This window comes from Lynx rufus, unplaced genomic scaffold (assembly GCF_022079265.1).
Source record: "Lynx rufus isolate CCGP_SWC_20201006 ecotype Redwood Valley unplaced genomic scaffold, mLynRuf1.p SCAF_13, whole genome shotgun sequence".
NCBI classification, from domain to species: Eukaryota; Metazoa; Chordata; class Mammalia; order Carnivora; family Felidae; genus Lynx; species Lynx rufus.
The window spans coordinates 42,359,456-42,385,286 of NW_025814827.1; the positions used below are offsets into that span (position 1 = coordinate 42,359,456).

Sequence of the window (25,831 nt, forward strand, 5' to 3'; positions counted from 1 at the left end):
ATCATGCAGATGCAGACATTCCAAGAGGTTCTGGTTCTGGCTTGTTTTATTCCAACTCTGTATCCCAATTCTTTTTCCTGTCTTATTTGAGTATCTACAGTAACCACAGGCCATGACAGATGCACACAACTAACAGATGCAACTGCCTATGCACACAACTAACAGTTTCACATCTTTCTTTCTCATTCTTTTTCTTCCTTCCTTCCTTCCTTCCTTCCTTCCTTCCTTCCTTTCTTTCTTCCTTTTCCTTTTCCTTTTCCTTTTCCTTTTCCTTTTCCTTTTCCTTTTTCTTGTACCAGCTTCCTTTTATAGCCCTACTTCATTGGCTAGATGAGCTTGCTTTCTTAGATTGACTCATTGGTGTTGCCTCTGATTCTGCAACTCCTCATTTTATATTTTTACTTCTGCAGGTCTTTCCACAATTGTTCAGGGTCTGATTTCTATGGGTGAATCCTTATCCCATAATGTACAGTGGCTCTGCTTTCTAAACTGAACTCTGACTGATAGAATTCAACCTAAGTAAAAACTAACAACCCAGATATATTCAAAGAAGTTTTTTTTTAAAGAACTGAGATTTTGATTTATTTCTAAATTCTACTTCTTGGGGCACCTGGGTGGGTCAGTTGGTTAGGCGTCCGACTCTTGGTTTTGGCTCAGATCATGATCTCACAATTTGTGGGTTCAAGCCCCATATCAGGTTCCATGCTCACAGTGCAGGGCCTGCTTAGGATTCTTTCTCTCCCTCCCTCTCTCTCTCTCTCTCTCTCTGCCCCTCCCGCTCTCTATGTCTTTCAATCTCTTTCTGTCTCAAATAAGTAAACTTAAAAAAATACTAAATTCTCCTCCTCTTAGCTACTTCATTAATTTCTTTAGCCTTATTTTGGCTTCTGCTATATTCTTTTCCTAAATTTTTGAGTTGGGAATCTGATTCACTTATTTTTGATAAATGTTTAAAGCTATACATTTTCTTCTAAATGCCATTTAAATATTCTTTATAGATTCAAAAATGTCATATATTTGTTATCATGAATTTTAAGAAAATCTATAATTTGGTTTGTAGTTTGTTTTTTAGCCACCAGAGTTTAAGAGAAGATATTTAAAATATTGAAATTTCCATGTGCAAAAACCTTTAAAAAATGCCATTATTTTCTAGTTTTGTTGCATTTGATCACAGAGTGATTGTAACATATCTACTTTATGGAACTTAAACCTGTTGTTTTCTCGACCAAAAATCTACATGGTTCGTATCCTTTTTATTTTTTTTTAATTTTTTCCAGCTTTATTGTGATATAATTAACATATACATTTAAGGTGTACAGCATGTTGATTTGGTGCATTTATATATTGTAAAACAATTACCACTGTAGACTTAGCTAACATCTCCATCACTTCATCCAATTAGCATTTCCTTTTTGTGGCGAACACATTTAAGATCTATTCTGTTAGCAACCTTCAAGTATGTAAAACAGTATGGTTAACTATAATTACCATACTTTACATTAGATCTACAAAACACATTCATCTTGTAACTGAAAGTCTGTACCCTTTTACCAACATCTCCCCATTTCCCCACTCTCAAGCTTCTGGTAACCACCATTCTACTCTCTGTTTTTATATGTTCAGCTTTTCTAGATTTCACATGTAAATGACTCTCTGTTTGACTTATTTCACTTAGCATAATGTTTTCATGTTATTGCAAATGGCAGAATTTCCTTCTTTCTCATGACTGAATGATATTCCACTGTATGTAATACCACATCTTCATCCATTCATCTGTTGACTGACACTTTGGTTCTTTCTATATCTTGGCTATTGTGAATAATGCTACCTTGAACAGTGCAGATATCTCATCAAGATCTTGATTTCATTTCTTTTGGGTATATTCTAAGAGGTAGGATTGCTGGATCATATGTGGTAGTTCTATTTTTTATTTCCTGAAGAGCCGCCGTCCTGTTTTCCAAGTGACTGAACCAATTACGTTCCCACCAGAGGTGTGCTAGGGCTCCCTTTTCTCTGCATCCTAGGCAACACTTGATATCTCTTATCTTTTTTATGATAGCCATTCTAACAGGTGTGAGGTGATCTCCTAGTGTGGCTTTGACTAGCTTATCTTTTCAAATTAGTGTTATCTCATTTAAAATTTGCTACAAAAAATTGAGTATTTTTATGAAACTGAATATGTTTTATATTTCTCATTACAGATGAGGACATTAAAGCTCAAAATGATAATGTGGTAATATTCTCAGGGTAATATAGTAAAGTCTTGCCCTGTGATGTGAACTCAGGCCTCCAAATCTAATATCCAATGTTCTTTATTACCCCAGCTGTATATAATGTAGTTTCATCAAATTATTTCCTTTTACTTGATGAGTACAAGTCAAGCACAAGGTAGATATTTCAAAATTTCTCAATAGAGAAATACTTAATATTCATCTAAATTTTATTGGTTGTTATTCTGATTATGTAGAGATATTAAAGACTTAATGATCACTTAACATCTTTTATGTATTTAGAATGTGTCATATATTTCTTCACTTTTCATTTCTCTTTTCTTCCCCTACTCTATAATGATTCAAGTGAATATTATAAAATCTAAACTCTCAACCATTCATTGATTCTATTATTCACAGTATGAATTTTTCTCTGAGCAGGGAAACACAGGCCTTATTCTCAAAAATTAGTGGAGGAACTGAGAGATGACATTTGTAATCCCACAAATCAAATAATCTTATTTTTCTTACCTTTGCTATGGTCCAAGATAAAAGTTAAAAGCCTACTGGCTTCCCTTATCCCACAATATCCATACCATATACATGAAGCACTTAAGAACAATCATAACATTTTGTGATCCATCTTTAACTGTGGCCAAATTTGAATGTTTTAATAACTCTCACTGCAACTTGAACATCTGTTTATTCCCCAAGCAGCAGCTGGTCTTTTTCATGCCATGTCATTTACTGAATTGATTCCTACCAATACAGACATTATAAATACAAACGTCCCAAGAATTGTGAGCCTCCTTGACTTAGAAATTAGGCATAGTATTGACATGAGGTCACTCTCAAGCAGTTGTCACTGCTTTCAGGTACTAGTTGAATGTTACAATATTAATATGTGTGTGGAAAGGATCTTAAAATCATCCAGTTCAACCAACTTGTATTATTTATGAAGAATCAAGGCACCAGATGATTTAGTAAATTATCCAGTCTCACATATGTAGGACAAGATTTAATTCACATTGTCTGAATCCTGGGCTGCCACTATTTCTGCTACACCAATCCAAGCAAGAGCTGTGACACCCATTTTAATATCAGGTATGTGGGGCCAGAAACAAATCTAAAAGTTTCTGGAATGGATAAAGTCAGAAGAACAATGTGGAGTTAAGGAAAGAGCACCCAAATTTCAGGGGGGAAAAAGCCAATAAATATGGGTAATTGCATGTATAAATAGGATTTAGTCTTAGAACAATTCATTTAAAATGTGTACTTGTAGCAGAGTTTTGAGAAAGAAAAAAGCCTAGTTTAGTGGCAAGAATAAAGGAGTTTGGAGTTTGTTGTGAATTTTAAGTACATATCTTCTCAATTGGCTTTCAATGCAGTTTGTAAAGTCTTCTCAGATCTCAGTGAGAGCTAGATAACCTAAGAAGTCTAGTTTTAACTTTTAAGGCATATGGTATTACCTAACGTGTAGGTTCACCATCACCATCTTCTGTCTGTACTTAAATCTGTCTCCTATTTGTTCCAAGTGAACTCCTGAAACAGGAAGAGTTTTCTGCTTCAAACTGCTTCAGTGAAAGTCTATAAAAGCTAGCAGTTAAAAAATATTTAGGTAGCATGCCATTTAATAGTCTTTCTGTTTAAAATATACATGGCGGGGGGCACTTGGGTGGTTCAGTTGGTTAAGTGTCTGACTTTGGCTCAGATCATGATCTTGCAGTTGGCAAGTTTAAGCCCTGCATTAGGCTCTCTGCTGTCAGTGTGGAGCCTGCTTTGGATCCTCTGTCCCTCTCTCTCTGCCCTTCCCCCACTTGTGCTCTTTCTTGCGCTCTCTCTCTCTCTCTCTCTCAAAAATAAAATAAACATTAAAAAATAAATGAATAATAAAGTATACTAGGAAATTTATAAAACCTTTACACTCTAGCTACATCATGTTCACCAGCCTTTGAAAAATGCCTGGCCTTGGGTAGTGTAGAAAACAAATGTTATTCATGTCTGCATGACTGAAATGAAGAACTAAAAATGAGAGGCTATTTCATTTTGATTCTGGACAATCTCCATCTGAAAACTGGAATAGATTATGTTTCTCTGTAGCTCTTTCCCCTCCTTATGTTCTATTCCTTTATCCTACCCACTGTAAGAGACAGTGCCCACATTCCTTTCCACTTGTGTGTTCCCACTTACCATCTATCATGATTCTCAAACTTTGTCCACTCCAGTCCTTCAGTAATCATGATGTTTTGAAAAAGGTTACCATTCTTTCCCTTCAAAACTTTTTGGAAGTTGTGAAAATGTTTTTAAGTACTTCACAACTGAGGAGTAAATCTTCAAATAGCTGATTTTTTATTTCCTGTTATGAAGACTTATATCTTATTTTTAAGCAAATTTCTAAGTCATAAGGTTTAATCTTGAATTGAATCAATTAAGATACCTGGAAAGACCATGGTGAAGTATTTGACCACTGTGATCAGGGAAGTGATAAAACAGGGAACTATCTGGTAGTGGGATGCCACTAAATTATTTCATGCCAAAACAAAACAAAAACAAAAACACCTTACTTTTAATTTGATCACTGTATTTTTTCCTAGTTATCCTCCCATCTGGAAATGTCAGACTCCTTCCAGAAATCAGAGTGAATGGCCTGGAATAATCAGTCAGTCGTAACTGAATTCATACTACAGGGTCTCTCCGGTTCTTGGGAATTCCAGATCTTCTATTTCCTGTTTTTCTTCATAGTCTATGCAGCCACTGTACTGGGGAACCTCCTTATTGTGCTCACCATCATGTCAGAGCCACGCCTTCACTCCCCCATGTACTTTTTGCTGGGCAATCTCTCCTTCATTGACATGTCTCTGGCCTCATTTGCCACCCCCAAAATGATTGCAGATTTCCTCAGTGAGCACAAAGCCATCTCTTTTAAAGGCTGCATCACTCAGATATTTTTCCTGCATCTGTTAGGGGGTGCTGAGATTGTACTGCTGATATCCATGTCTTTTGATAGGTACGTGGCTATATGTAAACCTCTAAGTTATTTAACCATTATGAGCCGAAGAATGTGTGTTGGACTCGTATCACTTTCCTGGATTGTTGGCATCTTCCATGCTATGAGTCAGTTAGCATTTACTGTGAATCTGCCCTTCTGTGGACCCAATGAAGTGGACAGCTTCTTCTGCGACCTCCCCTTGGTAATTAAACTCGCCTGTGTAGACACATACATTCTGGGAGTATTCATGATCTCAACCAGTGGCATGATTGCCCTGGTGTGTTTCATCCTTTTGGTGATCTCCTATACTATCATCCTGGTCACTGTGCGGAAACATTCCTCTGGTGGGTCCTCCAAAGCCCTCTCCACTTGCAGTGCCCACTTCACTGTTGTGACCCTTTTCTTTGGCCCATGCATTTTCATCTATGTATGGCCTTTCACAAATTTCCCAATAGACAAAGTGCTCTCAGTATTTTATACCATTTTCACTCCCCTCTTGAATCCAGTGATCTATACCCTTAGAAATAAAGACGTCAAGGATTGCATGAGAAAACTTAGCAGCCATATCTTTAAGTCTAGGAAGACTGATCATACCCCTTGATTTCCTTATACAAAAATGAAATACCTGTTTGGCATTTACCTTCCTCATTCAGTTGGTCAACAAAGTGATGCTACTTCGAGAAACCAGTAAGTTCCTGGCAGAATTATTTATGTAATCAGTCTTAGCCCTCACTGAGTTCTGTTCATGTTAATTGTTCTCCACACAATGTAGCATTTACAACAGGGCATCATCACATCTATACTCAGCATTTTACTGCCCAGAGACCCACTTTTTAGAATATCCAGCTTTCGTCAGATATAAAAAATTTATTTGAGTATTCCTCCCCCTGAGACATTTGCATGTTTTAAGAGTAAATTTGCTTCTAGTCTCTTGTAAGTAGCCTCTAAGCCAACACCCAGTATACTACCCTGTACACTGAAGTAACAATGAAATTATTTATTGCTGACAAAGGTGCTGATGCATGAATTATTTTAGTTCAAAAGTCGGGAAAAAATTGAAGATTCTTATGAATTAAAAATATGTGGTATTTAATATTTTGAAACCAAAAATAAGAATGTACCTTATTTATATTCTGTCCCTAAGTTCCCTAGAGTGGATTTTCCAATTTTAAAACAGTACAGTTAACTCCAGAAAATTCTGGTAGTCTTATATATTAAAGATTGATATGTAGTATATAGCAAATTCCATCCACACTCCCATTCTAGAAGCTGAAACTAGAGACCCAAGGATACTGTAGCTTTTTCATGGTAATGCTAATTAGAGGCAGAATCTAGGTCATTCACCTCCAAAGAGAGAAATATGTTTGTTTTCTAAACAGTAACAAGTTATTTTGGTGCTATGACATTTGTTTTATTGTTTTTATAATCAAAAGATACCTGTAAAGAGTAGTGTCCTAACGGATCTGAACCAGTTTCCCCCCGGGTTAGACACAGTATTTGACTTAAGGGACCTATGAAACAGTGGTCTTTCAAATATTTGATATACCTAATAACTAAAGTTTTTAGAATATAGAAACCATCTAGAAATATCTATTTATTTTACAGATGATGCAGTTGAGAATCAGGGAACAAGTAACTTTCTCAAGTTCATACATCTGTATGACAAAGTCTAGCCTAGAACATGCCTCTCCTCTCTCCCTCCCTCAACTGAACAAGGGCTAGGTTATGTTCAAGAGCACTTGGTCATTGTCATTCTGAGAGTTACACATAGAAGAAATGTCAGTGCATATAAGTGGACTAACTGTAACCCTAAATAATTATCCAGCTTCCTGGCATTGTCAAAGTTTGCATAATATTGTAATATTGTATTCGTTTGGGCTTAGGTAAAGACAGGTGAATATCTAGAGATGACTGATGGGAAAAATAGATTGGTTTATCTTTCTTTCAACTCTTTACAATCATTAGCTGAATGGATGAACAGATAAATGGAAAAGCAGATAGACGGGAGATGGCTGTATAGCAAAATATAGATAGATACATACATACGTAAGAAATGCTTGTAATCATAAATAAATGAATAAAAACTTTACTATATTGACTCAGTAGTCTGTGTATTGAATCTGTACAATTGTGAATTGCAACTATCACTTGTTTAAAATTATTTGAAAGGTTATTGAATTTAGTAAAGTTGAAAAGGGATACTCTTTTAATATTTATTTATTTTTGAGAGACACAGAGTGTGAGTGGGGGAGGGGCAGACAGGGAGACGGAATCCGAAGCAGGCTCCAAGCTCTGAACTGTCAGCACAAAGCCCAACATGGGGCTCAAACCCATGAACTGCAAGATCATGACCTGAGCAGAAGTCAGATGCTTAACTGACTGAGCTACCCAGGGGCCCTGAATAGGGAAACTCTTAAATACTTCTTGTGATGAAGTACAACTAGTTCAGTTTACTAATGTGTTTAATGGTTACTTGAGAGATCTACCAATGAATTGATATTAGTGAAAAAAGTACTTTAAAAACCTTTTGTTTGTTTATGACTCTGGATATTATAAATCTGTTCTCCCACCTTCTCAATTCTGTTAGATCAAGTTTCCAGGTTGTTCATATTTCATTCTGATCAATAGCATATGATTGGCTGATCAGGGTAAGGAATATTGCATTTTTTTCTGTGTCAGACTATGTATTTTCTGCTCCAGGTTAGCATCTTAACATACACACTAATGGAATTATTGCCAAATAAATATCATGGGTTCCATTACATGGAAATTTACATGTGCTTTAAAATAAAGTTCCAAGTATTAGGAATGCAACATGGTAAATTAACCCCAAAGACAAAATCTAGATGGTTAACATAAGCACCAACCTAAGAAAATTTGAATAAAGGACTCTCCCATTCTGCATTCTAAGCGCTCCACCTACAGGGTTCTCTCCCTCCCTGCCTCATATTCTCTACTGACACTCAATTATCTGAGCATGCTCTTTTTACCTGGTATTCTCATTACCACAAAGAAGAAGCCTAACACTGAGTCTCAACAGTTTGCTGTAAAGGATAAACCTGACAAACAATTTCAGGAAATGAGCTAATTTTATGATGCCATCTCTTCACCTGGAAGAGTCAATAGCCTAATTGAAACCGTGACTACTGTGGTTCAGTAAAGCAATTTTTTTCTTTTCTTTTTTTTTTATTCTTTAAGTAGATGTCCTTCATTTATCTCTATTGAGCTTATTTTACAAATTGATCTCTTAATTATAGTCTAATAAATGAAACCAGGAATAAATAAATAAATATATATGTATATATATGTCAAAATACTTAATATTGTTCAAAACTTAAATGTACACACATAAAATTGAGTTTGTCTCAGAGTGGATGATCTCAGCAGTGGGCCATCTTCCCCAAACTGGGTTCCTGATATCAAAAATCCCTTTAGAGATACAGGAGTACTAATGCATAGGGGCACTTGTACCCCAATGTTCATAGCAGCACTCTCAACAATAGCCAAATTATGGAAAGAGCCTAAATGTCCATCAACTGATGAATGGATAAAGAAATTGTGGTATATATACACAATGGAATACTATGTGGCAATGAGAAAAAATGAAATATGGCCTTTTGTAGCAACGTGGATGGAACTGGAGAGTGTAATGCTAAGTGAAATAAGCCATACAGAGAAAGACAGATACCATATGGTTTCACTCTTATGTGGATCCTGAGAAACTTAACAGGAACCCATGGGGGAGGGGGAAGAAAAAAAAAAAAAAGAGGTTAGAGTGGGAGAGAGCCAAAGCATAAGAGACTGTTAAAAACTGAGAACAAACTGAGGGTTGATGGGGGGTGGGAGGGAGGGGCGGGTGGGTGATGGGTATTGAGGAGGGCACCTTTTGGGATGATCACTGGGTGTTGTATGGAAACCAATTTCTCAATAAACTTCATATATATAAAAAAAAAAAGAAATTGTGGTATATATACACAATGGAATACTACGTGGCAATGAGAAAGAATGAAATATGGCCTTTTGTAGCAACGTGTATGGAACTGGAGAGTGTGATGCTAAGTGAAATAAGCCATACAGAGAAAGACAGATATCATATGGTTTCACTCTTATGTGGATCCTGAGAAACTTAACAGGAACCCATGGGGGAGGGGAAGGAAAAAAAAAAAAAAGAGGTTAGAGTGGGAGAGAGCCAAAGCATAAGAGACTGTTAAAAACTGAGAACAAACTGAGGGTTGATGGGGGGTGGGAGGGAGGGGAGGGTGGGTGATGGGTATTGAGGAGGGCACCTTTTGGGATGAGCACTGGGTGTTGTATGGAAACCAATTTGTCAATAAATTTCATATATATAAAAAAAAATAAAAAAAAATAAAGGTGAAAAAAAAATCCCTTTAGATATATTTCTCTCCCAGCAAAAAAAATCATTGTTCTGCTCAAAAAACTACTGTCTCCTGCTCATTTGAGGAGAGAAAAACCAGCAAAGTGGCCTTTCATCTGATGATGTAGCTGAGGGTTTGTGATGCTTCATTATCAAAAACTTTTTTTCTTGTGTCATTTTTTCTGGTCAGTTATCATTTTGCACCCTCCCCCATGATTTAGAAGATGAGGTTACAATTTTCATTTTAAAAAATTTCAATGGTTTTATGGGGCGCCTGGGTGGCTCAGTCAGTTGAGCATACAACTTCGGCTCAGGTCAGGATCTCACACTTTGTAAGTTCGAGCCCCATGTCGGGCTCTGTGCTGAGAGCTCAGAGCCTGGAGCCTGTTTCAAATTCTGTGTCTCCCTTTCTCAGCCCCTTCCCAGCTCATGCTCTGTCTCTCTCTGTCTCTCAAAAATGAATAAACGTTAAAAAAAAATTCAAAAAACATTTCAATGGTTTTAGAACCAAGACATAGTATGATCTTATGACATCCTCCTCGAAGGTTTAACCTAAGCCCACCTCTTCAAAAGCGGCTCCTCAAATTCTTTTATTAACCTCTACTCTTTTCAGAGCTGATGTTTCCTGCATTATTAATTTTATACATTGATATATATTGTTGCCTCACCATTTCTTGAGTCTGTCTTCTTGTAATTTATAAACATTTTGAGAACAGAAACTTTGCCCTTGCTTGCTTTTGTTGTTGTTATTCATTTGTCTGGGTAATTTGTTTTTAGTACCTGCCATAGCATTTGACTCCAGGCACAGTTACAAGTAGTGATTTGGTACAATTTTTAAAGTAATAATGTTTTTCCAAACACCCTTTTGTGTTTTCCTTGTTACTACCCCACCATTCTTTTACTGTGTCATATTAATCATAGAAATGTTCAGATAGAGACCATTTCAGAGATAAATAGTTGCCCCTATCAAATTCTGTCCCCATCAAATTCTGCCATTAATTATGGGACCTTGTGCAAATCTCTGATCTGATTGAATCATCTGTGACGTGCTTTGGAGTACTTGTTGTGTGTAGGACCTTTGATTGTCAACTCATTTTATCATATGGTAATTCAATTATAAAACTTCCTAAAAGTCAGGAGAAATTGAGGTAGAATGTATAGGGAAAGGGACTCTGCTTTTCTTTTTTTAATAATAACTCCTTATGCTTTTTATTTTGTATTCATTTCTGCATTTTTTTTCTTTTTTTAAATATAATTTGTCAAATTGGCTAACACCCAGTGTGTAAAGTGTGCTCTTGGATTTAGGGTAGATTCTCATGGTTCATCGCTTACAAACAATACCCAGTGCTCATCCTCAATGCCCATCACCCATTTTTCCTCTCCCCGACACCCCCACCCCCATGGGATTCTGCTTTTATACTCTTCAAAATATCCTGGAGACCCGGGGAGGTATGCATCCCATAAATTTTGGTATGTTGTGTTTTCATTTGTCTCAACATATGTGCTAATTTCTGGTTTTATTTCTTTTTTGATACAGTTGTTCAAAAATAAGCTAATTTCTACATATTTGTTAATTTCCCTATTTTATTTTTGTCATTGATCTCTAATTTTTTATTCCACTGTGCTTGGAATAGATACTTGGAATTATTTCAATCTTCTTAAATTTGTAATGACTTGTTTTGTGACCTAGCATGTGATCTCTTCTGGGGATGTTTCATGCACACTTGAGAAGAATATATAGTCTGCCGCTTTTGGGTGAAATGTTCTGTATGTGTCTGGTAGGTCCATTTGGTCTGTAGTGTTGTTTCCACCTGCTGTTTCCTTATGAGTAGTTAGTCTGGATCATCTGTTCGTTATTGTATGGGGTATTGAAGTCTCCAACCCTATTGTATTGCTGTCTTCTTTTTATTTTTTTTTTATTTTTTTTTTCCATTAATTATGATTTTTATTTTATTTTTTTATATATATGAAATTTATTGACAAAATGGTTTCCATACAACACCCAGTGCTCATCCCAAAAGGTGCCCTCCTCAATACCCATCACCCACCCGCCCCTCCCTCCCACCCCCCATCAACCCTCAGTTTGTTCTCAGTTTTTAACAGTCTCTTATGCTTTGGCTCTCTCCCACTCTAACGTCCTTTTTTTTTTTTTTTTTTACCTTCCCCTCCCCCATGGGTTCCTGTTAAGTTTCTCAGGATCCACATAAGAGTGAAACCATATGGTATCTGTCTTTCTCTGTATGGCTTATTTCACTTAGCATTACACTCTCCAGTTCCATCCACGTTGCTACAAAAGGCCATATTTCATTTTTTCTCATTGCCACGTAGTATTCCATTGTGTATATAAACCACAATTTCTTTATCCATTCATCAGTTGATGGACATTTAGGCTCTTTCCATACTTTGGCTATTGTTGAGAGTGCTGCTATGAAAATTGGGGTACAAGTGCCCCTATGCATCAGTACTCCTGTATCCCTTGGATAAATTCCTAGCAGTGCTATTGCTGGGTCATAGGGTAGGTCCATTTTTAATTTTCTGAGGAACCTCCACACTGCTTTCCAGAGCGGCTGCACCAATTTGCATTCCCACCAACAGTGCAAGAGGGTTCCCGTTTCTCCACATCCTCTCCAGCATCTATAGTCTCCTGATTTGTTCATTTTGGCCACTCTGACTGGCGTGAGGTGATACCTGAGTGTGGTTTTGATTTGTATTTCCCTGATAAGGAGCGACGCTGAACATCTTTTCATGTGCCTGTTGGCCATCTGGATGTCTTCTTTAGAGAAGTGTCTATTCATGTTTTCTGCCCATTTCTTCACTGGGTTATTTGTTTTTCGGGTGTGGAGTTTGGTGAGCTCTTTATAGATTTTAGATACTAGCCCTTTGTCCGATATGTCATTTGCAAATATCTTTTCCCATTCCGTTGGTTGCCTTTGAGTTTTGTTGGTTGTTTCCTTTGCTGTGCAGAAGCTTTTTATCTTCATAAGGTCCCAGTAATTCACTTTTGCTTTTAATTCCCTTGCCTTTGGGGATGTGTCGAGTAAGAGATTGCTACGGCTGAGGTCAGAGAGGTCTTTTCCTGCTTTCTCCTCTAAGGTTTTGATGGTTTCCTGTCTCACATTTAGGTCCTTTATCCATTTTGAGTTTATTTTTGTAAATGGTGTGAGAAAGTGGTCTAGTTTCAACCTTCTGCATGTTGCTGTCCAGTTCTCACAGCACCATTTGTTAAAGAGGCTGTCTTTTTTCCATTGGATGTTCTTTCCTGCTTTGTCAAAGATGAGTTGGCCATACGTTTGTGGGTCTAGTTCTGGGGTTTCTATTCTATTCCATTGGTCTGTGTGTCTGTTTTTGTGCCAATACCATGCTGTCTTGATGATGACAGCTTTGTAGTAGAGGCTAAAGTCTGGGATTGTGATGCCTCCTGCTTTGGTCTTCTTCTTCAAAATTCCTTTGGCTATTCGGGGCCTTTTGTGGTTCCATATGAATTTTAGGATTGCTTGTTCTAGTTTCGAGAAGAATGCTGGTGCAATTTTGATTGGGATTGCATTGAATGTGTAGATAGCTTTGGGTAGTATTGACATTTTGACAATATTTATTTTTCCAATCCATGAGCAGGGAATGTCTTTCCATTTCTTTAAATCTTCTTCAATTACCTTCATAAGCTTTCTATAGTTTTCAGCATACAGATCCTTTACATCTTTGGTTAGATTTATTCCTAGGTATTTTATGCTTCTTGGTGCAATTGTGAATGGGATCAGTTTCTTTATTTGTCTTTCTGTTGCTTCATTGTTAGTGTATAAGAATGCAACTGATTTCTGTACATTGATTTTGTATCCTGCAACTTTGCTGAATTCATGTATCAGTTCTAGCAGACTTTTGGTGGAGTCTATCGGATTTTCCATGTATAATATCATGTCATCTGCAAAAAGCGAAAGCTTGACTTCATCTTTGCCAATTTTGATGCCTTTGATTTCCTTTTGTTGTCTGATTGCTGATGCTAGAACTCCAGCACTATGTGAAACAACAGCGGTGAGAGTGGGCATCCCTGTCGTGTTCCTGATCTCAGGGAGAAAGCTCTCAGTTTTTCCCCGTTGAGGATGATGTTAGCTGTGGGCTTTTCATAAATGGCTTTTATGATCTTTAAGTATGTTCCTTCTATCCCGACTTTCTCAAGGGTTTTTATTAAGAAAGGGTGCTGGATTTTGTCAAAGGCCTTTTCTGCATCGATTGACAGGATCATATGGTTCTTCTCTTTTTTTTGTTGATGTGATGTATCACGTTGATTGATTTGCGAATGTTGAACCAGCCCTGCATCCCAGGAATGAATCCCACTTGATCATGGTGAATAATTCTTTTTATGTGCTGTTGAATTCGATTTGCTACTATCTTATTGAGAATTTTGGCATCTATATTCATCAGGGATATTGGCCTGTAGTTCTCTTTTTTTACTGGGTCTCTGTCTGGTTTAGGAATCAAAGTAATACTGGCTTCATAGAATGAGTCTGGAAGTTTTCCTTCCCTTTCTATTTCTTGGAATAGCTTGAGAAGGATAGGTATTATCTCTGCTTTAAACGTCTGGTAGAACTCCCCTGGGAAGCCATCTGGTCCTGGACTCTTATTTGTTGGGAGATTTTTGATAACCGATTCAATTTCTTCGCTGGTTATGGGTCTGTTCAAGCTTTCTATTTCCTCCTGATTGAGTTTTGGAAGAGTGTGGGTGTTCAGGAATTTGTCCATTTCTTCCAGGTTGTCCAATTTGTTGGCATATAATTTTTCATAGTATTCCCTGATAATTGTTTGTATCTCTGAGGGATTGGTTGTAATCATTCCATTTTCATTCATGATTTTATCTATTTGGGTCATCTCCCTTTTCTTTTTGAGAAGCCTGGCTAGAGGTTTGTCAATTTTGTTTATTTTTTCAAAAAACCAACTCTTGGTTTCGTTGATCTGCTCTACAGTTTTTTTAGATTCTATATTGTTTATTTCTGCTCTGATCTTTATTATTTCTCTTCTTCTGCTGGGTTTAGGCTGCCTTTGCTGTTCTGCTTCTATTTCCTTTAGGTGTGCTGTTAGATTTTGTATTTGGGATTTTTCTTGTTTCTTGAGATAGGCCTGGATTGCAATGTATTTTCCTCTCAGGACTGCCTTCGCTGCGTCCCAAAGCGTTTGGATTGTTGTATTTTCATTTTCGTTTGTTTCCATATATTTTTTGATTTCTTCTCTAATTGCCTGGTTGACCCACTCATTCGTTAGTAGGGTGTTCTTTAACCTCCATGCTTTTGGAGGTTTTCCAGACTTTTTCCTGTGGTTGATTTCAAGCTTCATAGCATTGTGGTCTGAAAGTATGCATGGTATAATTTCAATTCTTGTAAACTTATGAAGGGCTGATTTGTGACCCAGTATATGATCTATCTTGGAGAATGTTCCATGTGCACTCGAGAAGAAAGTATATTCTGTTGCTTTGGGATGCAGAGTTCTAAATAGATCTGTCAAGTCCATCTGATCCAGTGTCTCATTCAGGGCCCTTGTTTCTTTATTGACCGTGTGTCTAGATGATCTATCCATTTCTGTAAGTGGGGTGTTAAAGTCCCCAGCAATTACCACATTCTTATCAATAAGGTTGCTTCTGTTTATGAGTAATTGTTTTATATATTTGGGGGCTCTGGTATTCGGCGCATAGACATTTATAATTGTTAGCTCTTCCTGATGGATAGACCCTGTAACTATTATATAATGTCCTTCTTCATCTCTTGTTACAGCCTTTAATTTAAAGTCTAGTTTGTCTGATATAAGTATGGCTACTCCAGCTTTCTTTTGGCTTCCAGTAGCATGATAAATAGTTCTCCATCCCCTCACTCTCAATCTGAAGGTGTCCTCAGGTCTAAAATGAGTCTCTTGTAGACAGCAAATAGATGGGTCTTGTTTTTTTATCCATTCTGATACCCTATGTCTTTTGGTTGGCGCATTTAATCCATTTACATTCAGTGTTATTATAGAAAGATACGGGTTTAGAGTCATTGTGATGTCTGTATGTTTTATGCTTGTAGTGATGTCTCTGGTACTTTGTCTCACAGGGTCCCCCTTAGGATCTCTTGTAGGGCTGGTTTAGTGGTGACAAATTCCTTCAGTTTTTGTTTGTTTGGGAAGACCTTTATCTCTCCTTCTATTCTAAATGACAGACTTGCTGGATAAAGGATTCTCGGCTGCATATTTTTGCTGTCTAGCACCCTGAAAATCTCGTGCCAATTCTTTCTGGCCTGCCAAGTTTCAAAAGAGAGATCAGTCACGAGTCTTATAGGTCTCCCTTTATATGTGAGGGCACGTTTACCCCTTGCTGCTTTCAGAATTTTCTCTTTATCCTTGTATTTTGCCAGTTTCACTATGATATGTCGTGCAGAAGATCGATTCAAGTTACGTCTGAAGGGAGTTCTCTGTGCCTCTTGGATTTCAATGCCTTTTTCCTTCCCCAGTTCAGGGAAGTTCTCAGCTATTATTTCTTCAAGTACCCCTTCAGCACCTTTCCCTCTCTCTTCCTCCTCTGGGATACCAATTATGCGTATATTATTTCTTTTTAGTGTATCACTTAGTTCTCTAATTTTCCCCTCATACTCCTGGATTTTTTTATCTCTCTTTTTCTCAGCTTCCTCTTTTTCCATAACTTTATCTTCTAGTTCACCTATTCTCTCCTCTGCCTCTTCCATCCGAGTTGTGGTGGTTTGCATTTTGTTTTGCATTTCATTTAAAGCGTTTTTCAGCTCCTCGTGACTGTTCCTTAGTCCCTTTATCTCTGTAGCAAGAGATTCTCTGCTGTCCTGTATACTGTTTTCCAGCCCAGCGATTAATTTTATGACTATTATTCTAAATTCACTTTCTGTTATATTATTTAAATCCTTTTTGATCAGCTCATTAGCTGTTGTTATTTCCTGGAGATTCTTCTGAGGGGAATTCTTCCGCTTGGTCATTTTGGATAGTCCCTGGTGTGGTGAGGGCCTGCAGGGCACTTCCCCTGTGCTGTGGTGTATAACTGGAGTTGGTGGGCGGGGCCGCTGTCCGACCTGATGTCTGCCCCCAGCCCACCGCTGGGGCCACAGTCAGACTGGTGTGTGCCTTCTCTTCCCCTCTCCTAGGGGCGGGATTCACTGTGGGGTGGCGTGGCCCGTCTGGGCTACTTGCACACTGCCAGGCTTGTGATGCTGGGGATCTGGCGTATTAGCTGGGGTGGATAGGCAAGTTGCACGGCGGCAGGGGGGCAGGCTTAGCTCGCTTCTCCTTAGGTGATCCACTTCAGGAGGGGCCCCTCTTCCGTGGGCCTCTCGTCTGCGCTTGGGTCTGGCGACTCCATTCTGCTAATCCTCTGGCGGTTTTCTGGGTTATTTAGGCAGGTGTAGGTGGAATCTAAGTGATCAGCACTACGCGCGGTGAGCCCAGCGTCCTCCTACGCCGCCATCTTCCCGCTGTCTTCTTTTTAAAGTTTATTTATTTTGAGGGGGAAAGAGAGAGAGGGTATGTGAGGGGGAGGGGACAGACAGAATCCCAGGCAGGCTGCGTACTGACAGCCTGGGGCTCAATCCCACAGACCAGGAGATCATGACCTGATCTGAAACGAAGAGTCAGTCGCTTAACCGACTGAGCCATTCAGGCACCCCTATTTTATTGCTATCTATTTCTCCCTTCAGATCTGTCAATGTTTGCTATATATGTTTAAGTAATCTCATTTTGTGTACATGTATTTTTCTAATTTTACATCTTCCTGTTGAATTGACTCTTTAGCATTACATAAAGACCTTCTTTGCTTTTGTGACAGTTTTTGACTTACAGTCTATTTTTTCTTATAGAAGTATAGATACCCTTCTCTCTTTTGTTACCATTTGAATGGAATGTATTTTTCCATTCCTTGACTTTAAGCCTGTTTGTGTGTCCTTAAATCTAAAGCACATCTCGTATAGACAGCATATAGTTGGATCTTGTTTTTTATCCCTTAGCTGCCCTATGTCTTGTTTGTGTGGTGAGTTTATTTACATTTAAAGTCACTGTTTATAATAAGGACTTACTATTGCCATTTTGTTCATTATTTTCTGTTTTGTAATTTCTTTTGTTCCCTTTCCTCTCTTGCCATCTTCATTTTTGACTTGATGATTCTTTGTAGTGCTATGTTTTGATTCTTTTCTATCTTGTATTGCTACAAGTTTTTTCTTTGTGGTTACCATGGGGCTTGCAAAAAAAACTTATTATAACAGCCTATTTTAGACTGGTAACAACTTTAATTGCATAGAAAGACTACACTTTTACCCCACACACACAAACCCTTTGTAGTGTTGTTGTAAGAATTTAAGCAGATAAAATAGCATGTGCAAAGGCATCCAAAACAATGGAGTGTTGCACATGAGAAGAAGAAGAAAATTAGCATCTAAAGGGGAGAGGAATGTAAAATAGGGCTGAGAAGGTAAGCAGGATCCAGATGACGCATGGCCTACTATAATTTGTAGTAATTTGTTGTTGTATATTCCCCAACCACATTAGCATTTTTTCTATGATACATAGAATGAAGCCTGTCACATTTTAAGCTTTTAGTAATAAATATTGGAGAATAAATGAATATATGATCTTCAGCAGTAGTGAAATGAGCAGTGTTCAAATCATATCAAATCAGAATATTTCACCCTTAGAGAGACAAGTGCTGAGAGGTATATGCCTCACCAGGGATGTCCAGTTCTCTTCTCTAATCCTTCCTGCTCCCCTCCAGGTATTCTCTGTCACCTTAATGTAAAGGCTCCCACCAACTTGCATATCATCCACCCAGTGAAAATACACTAACCTGCCATTCAGAACAGACATCAAGAAGCCAGTAAGATCATTTCAGGGTATGGGAGGAGAAGAGATTCTGGGGAATAGCTTCAAGATGCAAGGTGATGAGAAAAGAAGAGAAGAGGTAAAATGAAGCCTTATTTCCAGAAATTACTGGGTTAACGGTTGCAGGTCAGCTCACCATATAACTTAAGATTGAGGATGCTAGTCAAGTAAACAAATTCAAAATTATACAGGAGAGATTGTAAAGAGATAAGAAGAGCCAGGATAACTTTTCTTCTGTGACTCCAGTATCGTCTTCAAGTGCAGACTATGTGTTTGGCACCCTTTTATCGATCATACAGAAAATAAATAAGACAGAACTTTCATCAAATCACCTGAGAAGGCTGTAAAACGTTCTCACAACAGGAACTGGGTAAAAGCTGACCCATTACTTACAGTCTGCCCTCAGTTACCCAATGCTTCCTCCTTCTTTCCAGGGCTCTTGCCACTTTCTTTCAGTACAATCTCTTTCTACTAATTTAACATCTCGTTCTCTAAAAATAATAAACCATATGCAGCTCCTGAGTTCACTAGGCATTTATATTTTTCTCTGCTTTTTGCCCATGTTGTTCCTTCCCTGTGGCATACTTTCCCCCCAATTTTGCCTTCAAGTCTCAGATTCAGCACTACCTCTGAGGAGCTTTCTCTGACTCTGCAGGCACATTTGGACATGCCCTTTCCTAAGTCTCCATATTACCATGTGCAAACTTACATCATGACCATTATGACACTGCGTTGTGATTACTTTTCTTTGTACTAGATATAATCTCTTTAAAGGTAAGGGGTAATGTCTTATTATTTGTGTTTCCAAAGGACAGAGCATATATCCTGAAACAAACAAACAAAAAAGCCCCAAAAAACATTTCTTGGAGTGGGGGCACCTGGGTGGCTCAGTCGGTTAAGCTTCCAACCTCAGCTCAGGTCATGATCTCATGGTCCGTGAGTTCAAGCCCCACATCGGGCTCTGTGCTGACAGCTCAGAGCCTGGAGCCTGCTTTGGATTCTGTGTCTCCCTCTCTCTCTGCCCCACCCCCTCTCACACTTGTCTCTCTCTCTCTCACTATCAAAAATAAATAACATTAAAAAAAACATTTCTTGGAATATCTATACTAAAGGGGGATATTAAGGTGGCACCTGTTTGACAGAAGCAGAAAATTCTACCTAAGTAAATGTCATCTCCTCCGTTCTAATACTGAACTATTTCAAGAAGAGGGCAGTCCTATCCTCCTATAATTAAAAATGCTGAGGTAGCTCTTCAATATAAAATGAAATACAAGTGACCAAGAGCAAATTTCCACTGGAGTGTAGTCAAAAGAAAATCGGGACATAGGAGAAGAAAGACATTAAAAAAGAAGATAGAAGTATAATGAATTTTTTTGTATCCCAGTTAGGCTTAAATCCTCATATAGAAATTTATAGGAATATCAGTACTCCAAAGAGATACAATAAATGCTGTTTGTTGAGAGTGAGCCATCAAAAGTTGGGGGCATAGTTGAATTGTGTCAAAGTATGGGTTAAGGCTGGAAGAAAAGTTATAAGCATGGTGAAGGAAAAGGCATATTACACATCTTATACATATTATACATTCTTTATAAGGATCAGAAACTGTTGGGGTAATATGCATAAATGGAGTGGCCTAGTTCAAGACAAAACAGAGAGAGGAGATCTCTGGTATTAGCCAAATCTGAAAACTCAGCTGCAACTTAGAATTGTGGTCCAGTGTTGGCAGGGTTATTTTTCTTTTTCTCTCTTTCTTTCTTTCTTTCTTTCTTTCTTTCTTTCTTTCTTTCTTTCTTTTTCTTTCTTTCTTTCTTTCTTTCTTTCTTTCTTTTTTAAGAAAATCTATCAAGCTCGGATGCCTGGGTGTCTCAGTCGGTTAAGTGTCCAGCTTCAGCTCAGATTATATCTCATGGTTCATGAGTTCGAGCACTGACTCCGGGCTCTGTGCTGACAGCATGGAGTCTGGACCTGCTTTGGATTCTGTCCCTCCCTCTCCCTCTCTCTTTCTCTTTCTCTCTCTCTCAAAAATAAATAAGCATTAAAAATTTTTTAAAAATCTGTCAAGCTATATTTTCTTGTGAAATCTCCCAGTACCTAATTTTGTTGAATTAGCTTGATTTCTTTATAAACCTTTTAGGGAAAGACAAACATGTTGTGAATGCAGGCTGTTGGCTTCCAAACTCTGCTAAAAGAATTAAAAAACACTGGGATAGACAATGAAAAACTTGCACCAAACCAGAGGCTTAGTAAGTGGTGTAAAGCTGAGTTTAGATCAGACAACCTGGCTTCATTGGTGCTATTCACAGTCCCCACTCTGGGAGTTCTTAATCGTGCGGGGGAAGCAGGGGGAGACATGTGTGTCTCTAGCCTCCTCATTGGAACAATATTGCAAACACAAACTAAAGTACATAGGAGTGTAAAGAAGACCAATTATACTGAAATATAATTATCAAAATGAGCTGTAAATATAGTTTGGGGTTTAACTGATTCCCCAGGAATAGGCTTAACCACAGAAATGCCCAGGTAGAAATTAGATATTTATCCAAAGCTTCAGGGATATCTTAGCCAAATGAAATGTCTGACTTGATGCTATAATTTCACAATTCCAATTTTAACAGTTTCTTAAATAATACTTCTACCATGTCTCCAAATAAACTATTCCCTTATATTTCTGTAAATCTGGACAAGATCTTTCTGCCTGTAGTGGTAACTTCTTTATTTTTTTTTAAATTTTTTTTAATGTTTATTTATTTTTGAAGGAGAGAGAGACAGAGTGTGAGTGGGGGAGGGGCAGACAGAGAGGGAGACACAGAATTGGAATCAGGCTCCAGGCTCTGAGCTGTCAGCACAGAGCCCGAAGCAGGGCTCGAACCCACAAACCATGAGATCATGACCTGAGCTGAAGTCAGCTGCTTAACCGACTGAGCCACTCAGGTTCCCCAGTAACTTCTTTATTAATAAGCTGAATATAAAGTGAATAGGTAAATGTCACCATTCATTTCCCAGTTAATATTTTTTTTAATGTTTGTTTATTTTAAGAGAGAGCAAGCATGGGGGAGGGTAGACGGAGAGGGAGACAGAGAAACACAAGCAGGCTCCATGCTGCTAGTGCAGAGCCCAACTTGGGGCTTGATCTCATTATTTGCGAAATCATGACCTGAGCCAAAATCAAGAGTCAGACATTTGACTGACTGAGCCACCCAGCTGCCCCTCCCAGTTAAGAATTTAAAGCATTTCCCTATCTTTTGAATGGGTAAAACATAAAGACAGACAAAATACATGAATAATATTTTATCACTTTTCAATCATAAAAACTTTATTTAAAAACATTGTCATGAAACAGGACACTGAACTGTAGAACATTGTGCATTGTTTTTTCCCTCCTATGCAATGTTGGAATATATTTAAACTTAAAATGAATAAGAAACTTCTAAAATATAATACTTCCTTTGCAAAACACAAACATACAAAGGACAACATTAACTACATAAATGCACCAAAGATTAATAATTGGCACAAATCCAATATTTTAACATTAGTTAATATTAGGTAAATTGACACATCCTAAACATGTCCTTTAAGTTCAGGTAAGCACATCTATTTCCATTCCATTTACCCTGTCATTTGTGCATATCTAACACAATGGCACTAAATAATATTTATTAGTTAGTATTGGCTAAACGTTTAATGAATGCCAAGCACTGCTAATTGTGTTACATGTCTTTTCAATTTTCACAACATTCCTAGTGGTTATATACTAGATCCACATTTTATAGGTGAGAAAACAAAGTCTTATAAACGTTAGGAATACTTGCTCAAAGTTGTACAACAAGAAAGCGATGCAATTGGAATTCAAGACTTGTCCCATCTAATTGCTAAACATGTCCCTCAAAAACAGAGAAATAGATCTTGTACATTAATGTAGTATCATCAGCACCCAGAAAGGACCTTAAACAGAATGGGTGCTCAATAAATAGTCATTGAACTAAAGATTGCTATTTCAGAAGCAGGGTTTATATTTTATATGTTTATTTGTTTATTTATTTTTGAGAGAGAGCAAGTGAGCAAGTGGGGAAGGGGCAGAGAGAGAGAGGAAGAGAATCCCAGGTAGGCTCCATGCTGTCAGCACAGAGCCCGACATGGGGCTTGATCCCACAAACCATGAGATCATGACCTGAGCCGAAATCAGGAGTCAGACACTTAGCTGACCAAGCCACCCAGGCACCCCAGAAGCAGGGTTTATATTTTAAAACAAATATGATAATTTTTCCTAAAGAATGGAGATGAGACAAAAGGACATTTTTACTTTTTCTCATTTGACTGACTTTATGGCAAGAATAAAGAGTTTATGATTTGGCTAAAAATTAACTAGTATTTTAAACTAGAATGTGGTTTTTATACCTAGCTCCAATACTACATTTCTTCATAAACCTCTGCCACATTATTTAACTTCAGATATTAAATATTTATCTTGAAGATTGTGTTGAATCATGCTGAAACCTTAAAAGTCCAGAATAAATATAAGAAACTGTTAATACCATGAATGTCATCATAACAGATTGTTTCCTAACTATTTTCGTAAACTTCAGTCAATTCAAAGAGATGCAGCCTATCAGTATGTTGTTATTCATAAAAACACAAAGTATCTGGCAATCTAATTTCTACAACCACCCTCCATGTTAACAATGGAAAACTGGAAAGTGTTCTATTTGTTTTTCTGCCATATGTCTTAACAAGCTGCAAAGAGATGTCCTAAAACTAGAATGTCAAATTTTGTGAGCTACTGGTTTCACCTGAATGTGGTTATTCTTTAAAGGTATACTACTTAAAAATAAAATGAGTTTTGGGTAAGAGTCTGTGTAGCTGGGAAGGGAAAAGAAAATGACGTTTTTGGAGTCTGTTGTGTCCACTTTCCATAAAATGGTCACAACAGACAATTTTTATTATCTCATATTAGAGATTAAACAGGGTAGAGAGATGAAGCGAAACTCCCAGGACAACACAACTAGGAAATGACAGATCCAAAATTAAATCTGGGGTCTAGGTATATTTAGAGCAATGACTTTTGTCCATTACAGTAATTCAGTCTTGAACCAGCTGTAAGAATTTTCTGTATCTTAGGTTCTTCCACTGTTAGGGAAATGGTTTGGCTAGCTGATTTTCAAAAAATGTCTTGGAATAAAAAGTATGTTTAACACAATCACTAATAAGCCAGATTAGGAAGAATTGTGCTATGTATTTTTTTAAATTAGTTTCATCTTTTCTTCCTCTAGGCTACGTTATGTTGAGAATGAGAGACAAAACTCATACTAAGACTAATAAAGTTTTGTAATGTTTTACTCTGGAAATGACAAACTTGTCATGAATTTAGTAGTTAATTTTTCAAACATTTAGTCTTGAGAGTAAATGAATGCATCATATCTCTGACATTCAGCCAGGTTTTAGGAGAGAATCATATTTTAGTTGTTTACTTTCTATGGTTTAAACTTCACAAATGGCTGTTTAAATAATTATTTGCTATATCAATTATCAAGTGTGGTAATGATCTATACACTTCTTAAGAAACCAGAGTGTTAAATTTCAGATCCTCCAAACTGTTCTCTTTTGTTCAAAGTTGACTCAGAAGAATCTCTTCACCATTTGAATTTTCCCATAAAAATATTTCTAATGAAAAATAAACACTTTTAATCAAAGTTCTGCAAGTGGACACCATCAAAGTACCACAAGGCTGTGCAACTGAGTAGGAATGTTCTGGGGTAGAAGACGAGAACAGTATTTTATCTCAGGCTTCTCTAAGTTGCTGAGGTATGTTGATAGGATTCATGGGTATATGAAGCCCTGAATTTATGTTTTGATTATATGTGCATTTTTCTGTGAAAATAACCTATAGATTTCAGATTTTCAAATGTGTCTGTAACCTCAAAAGGCTCACAAACATCTCAGTAATTTTTAGACAAGATTATTTCACATCTCTCAACCCTGGTTGCTTCTTTTTGTGAATTTAAACTAAAAGACTTGAAATGAAGATACTAAGTATTGCTATAAAAATAAACTGATGATATAAATCTCAGGAGATTTATTGCACTGGATATCTTGGAGAAGTTTTCCCAAGATTTAGGTATTGGTTACTTAATTTCTTCTTCACAGCCGTCTTCATTTCCTGGTTTCTCAAAGTATAGATAAGTGGATTCAGAAAGGGGGTAAAGATGGTATAGAAAACAGACAGAACTTTGTCCACCAGGAAGTTGGTGAAAGGCCACACATAGATGAAGATGCAGGGCCCAAAGAACATTAACACAACTAGGAAATGTGCAGTACAGGTAGAAAAAACCTTAGATGATCCTGTGGAGGAGTGGTCCTTGATAGTGACAAGAACAATGACGTAGGAGGTGAGCAAAAGCAGAAAACTTACAAGAGCAATCACACCACTAGTTGAGATCATGAAGATTCCAAGAACATAGATATCTATACAAGCCAGCTGGATGACCAAAGGAAGGTCACAGAAGAAACTGTCTACAACATTGGGACCACAGAAGGGTAAACAGAGAGTAAAAGCTAACTGGCTCATTGTATGCAGGAAGCCCACTGTCCAAGAAGTTACCACAAGCCCAACACACACTCTTTGGCTCATAATTGTTGAATAATGGAGAGGTTTGCATATGGCAATGTACCTGTCAAAAGACATGGAGATCAGCAGCACAATCTCAGTCCCAGTGAAAAGGTGCAAAAAGAAGATCTGAGAAATGCAGCCCTCAAAGGAGATGGTCTTATGCTCAGCAAAGAAGTCCATGATCATCTTTGGAGTGGCAAAGGAGGACAAGCACATGTCAATGAGAGAGAGGTTGCTGAGGAGGAAATACATGGGGGAGTGAAGGTGTGGGGTGCATAGGACTGTGAGCAAAATCAAGCAGTTGCCCAACATAGTTAGTAAATAGAAAACAGAAAACATCACAAAGAAAAAAATCTGGAGCTCAGGAGAATCAGTAAGTCCAAGTAATACAAATTCAGATACTCCAGAATGGTTGAATCCCTCCATGATCTGCAGACTCTGCTCTGCAATGACAAAATAGGACAAAATTACAGAGCTAGAAAATGTGACACTTCTACAATTACACATGAAGGAATTATGGTATCAATAATTCACAAGAACACTGATTACCTAAAAGCCAACTAATAACTATCTCAGTAAAGATTTTTCCTTTTGGCACAAATTTAACAATTGCTATCAGATATCACTTCAATGGACAACTTCTTGATTTTGACCAACATCAGCACATTTTGGGTTATATTCATCACATACCCACACACTAATATTCTGGATACTAAGGAGTTATATAATCCATATTTATAGAGGAAGAATTACACTAAGTGTGCTCTACTTATTATTCAGGTATATAAAAAATTAAATGATGG

The 25,831-nt window shown here is 37.5% G+C and overlaps 2 protein-coding genes across 2 annotated transcripts; one reads left to right on the plus strand and one right to left on the minus strand.

Annotated features, from left to right (window-relative positions):
• The first annotated feature begins 4,852 nt into the window (after positions 1 to 4,852).
• On the plus strand, positions 4,853 to 5,800 carry LOC124508156 (olfactory receptor 4K3). Its single transcript, XM_047074571.1, has one exon. The coding sequence runs from the start codon at positions 4,853 to 4,855 to the stop codon at positions 5,798 to 5,800; it is 948 nt and encodes a 315-aa protein (XP_046930527.1).
• An 18,694-nt stretch (positions 5,801 to 24,494) lies between these two features.
• Positions 24,495 to 25,475, minus strand: LOC124508157 (olfactory receptor 4K2-like). The gene has a single exon (XM_047074572.1). The coding sequence runs from the start codon at positions 25,452 to 25,454 to the stop codon at positions 24,495 to 24,497; it is 960 nt and encodes a 319-aa protein (XP_046930528.1). The 5' UTR covers positions 25,455 to 25,475.
• Between the last annotated feature and the right edge of the window lie 356 nt (positions 25,476 to 25,831).

What these genes read in the sequence shown, in the direction of transcription:
- LOC124508156 (XM_047074571.1), top strand. Translation starts at nt 4,853, where the DNA reads ATGGCCTGGAATAATCAGTCAGTCGTAACTGAATTCATACTACAGGGT.
- LOC124508157 (XM_047074572.1), bottom strand. Translation starts at nt 25,454, where the DNA reads ATGGAGGGATTCAACCATTCTGGAGTATCTGAATTTGTATTACTTGGA.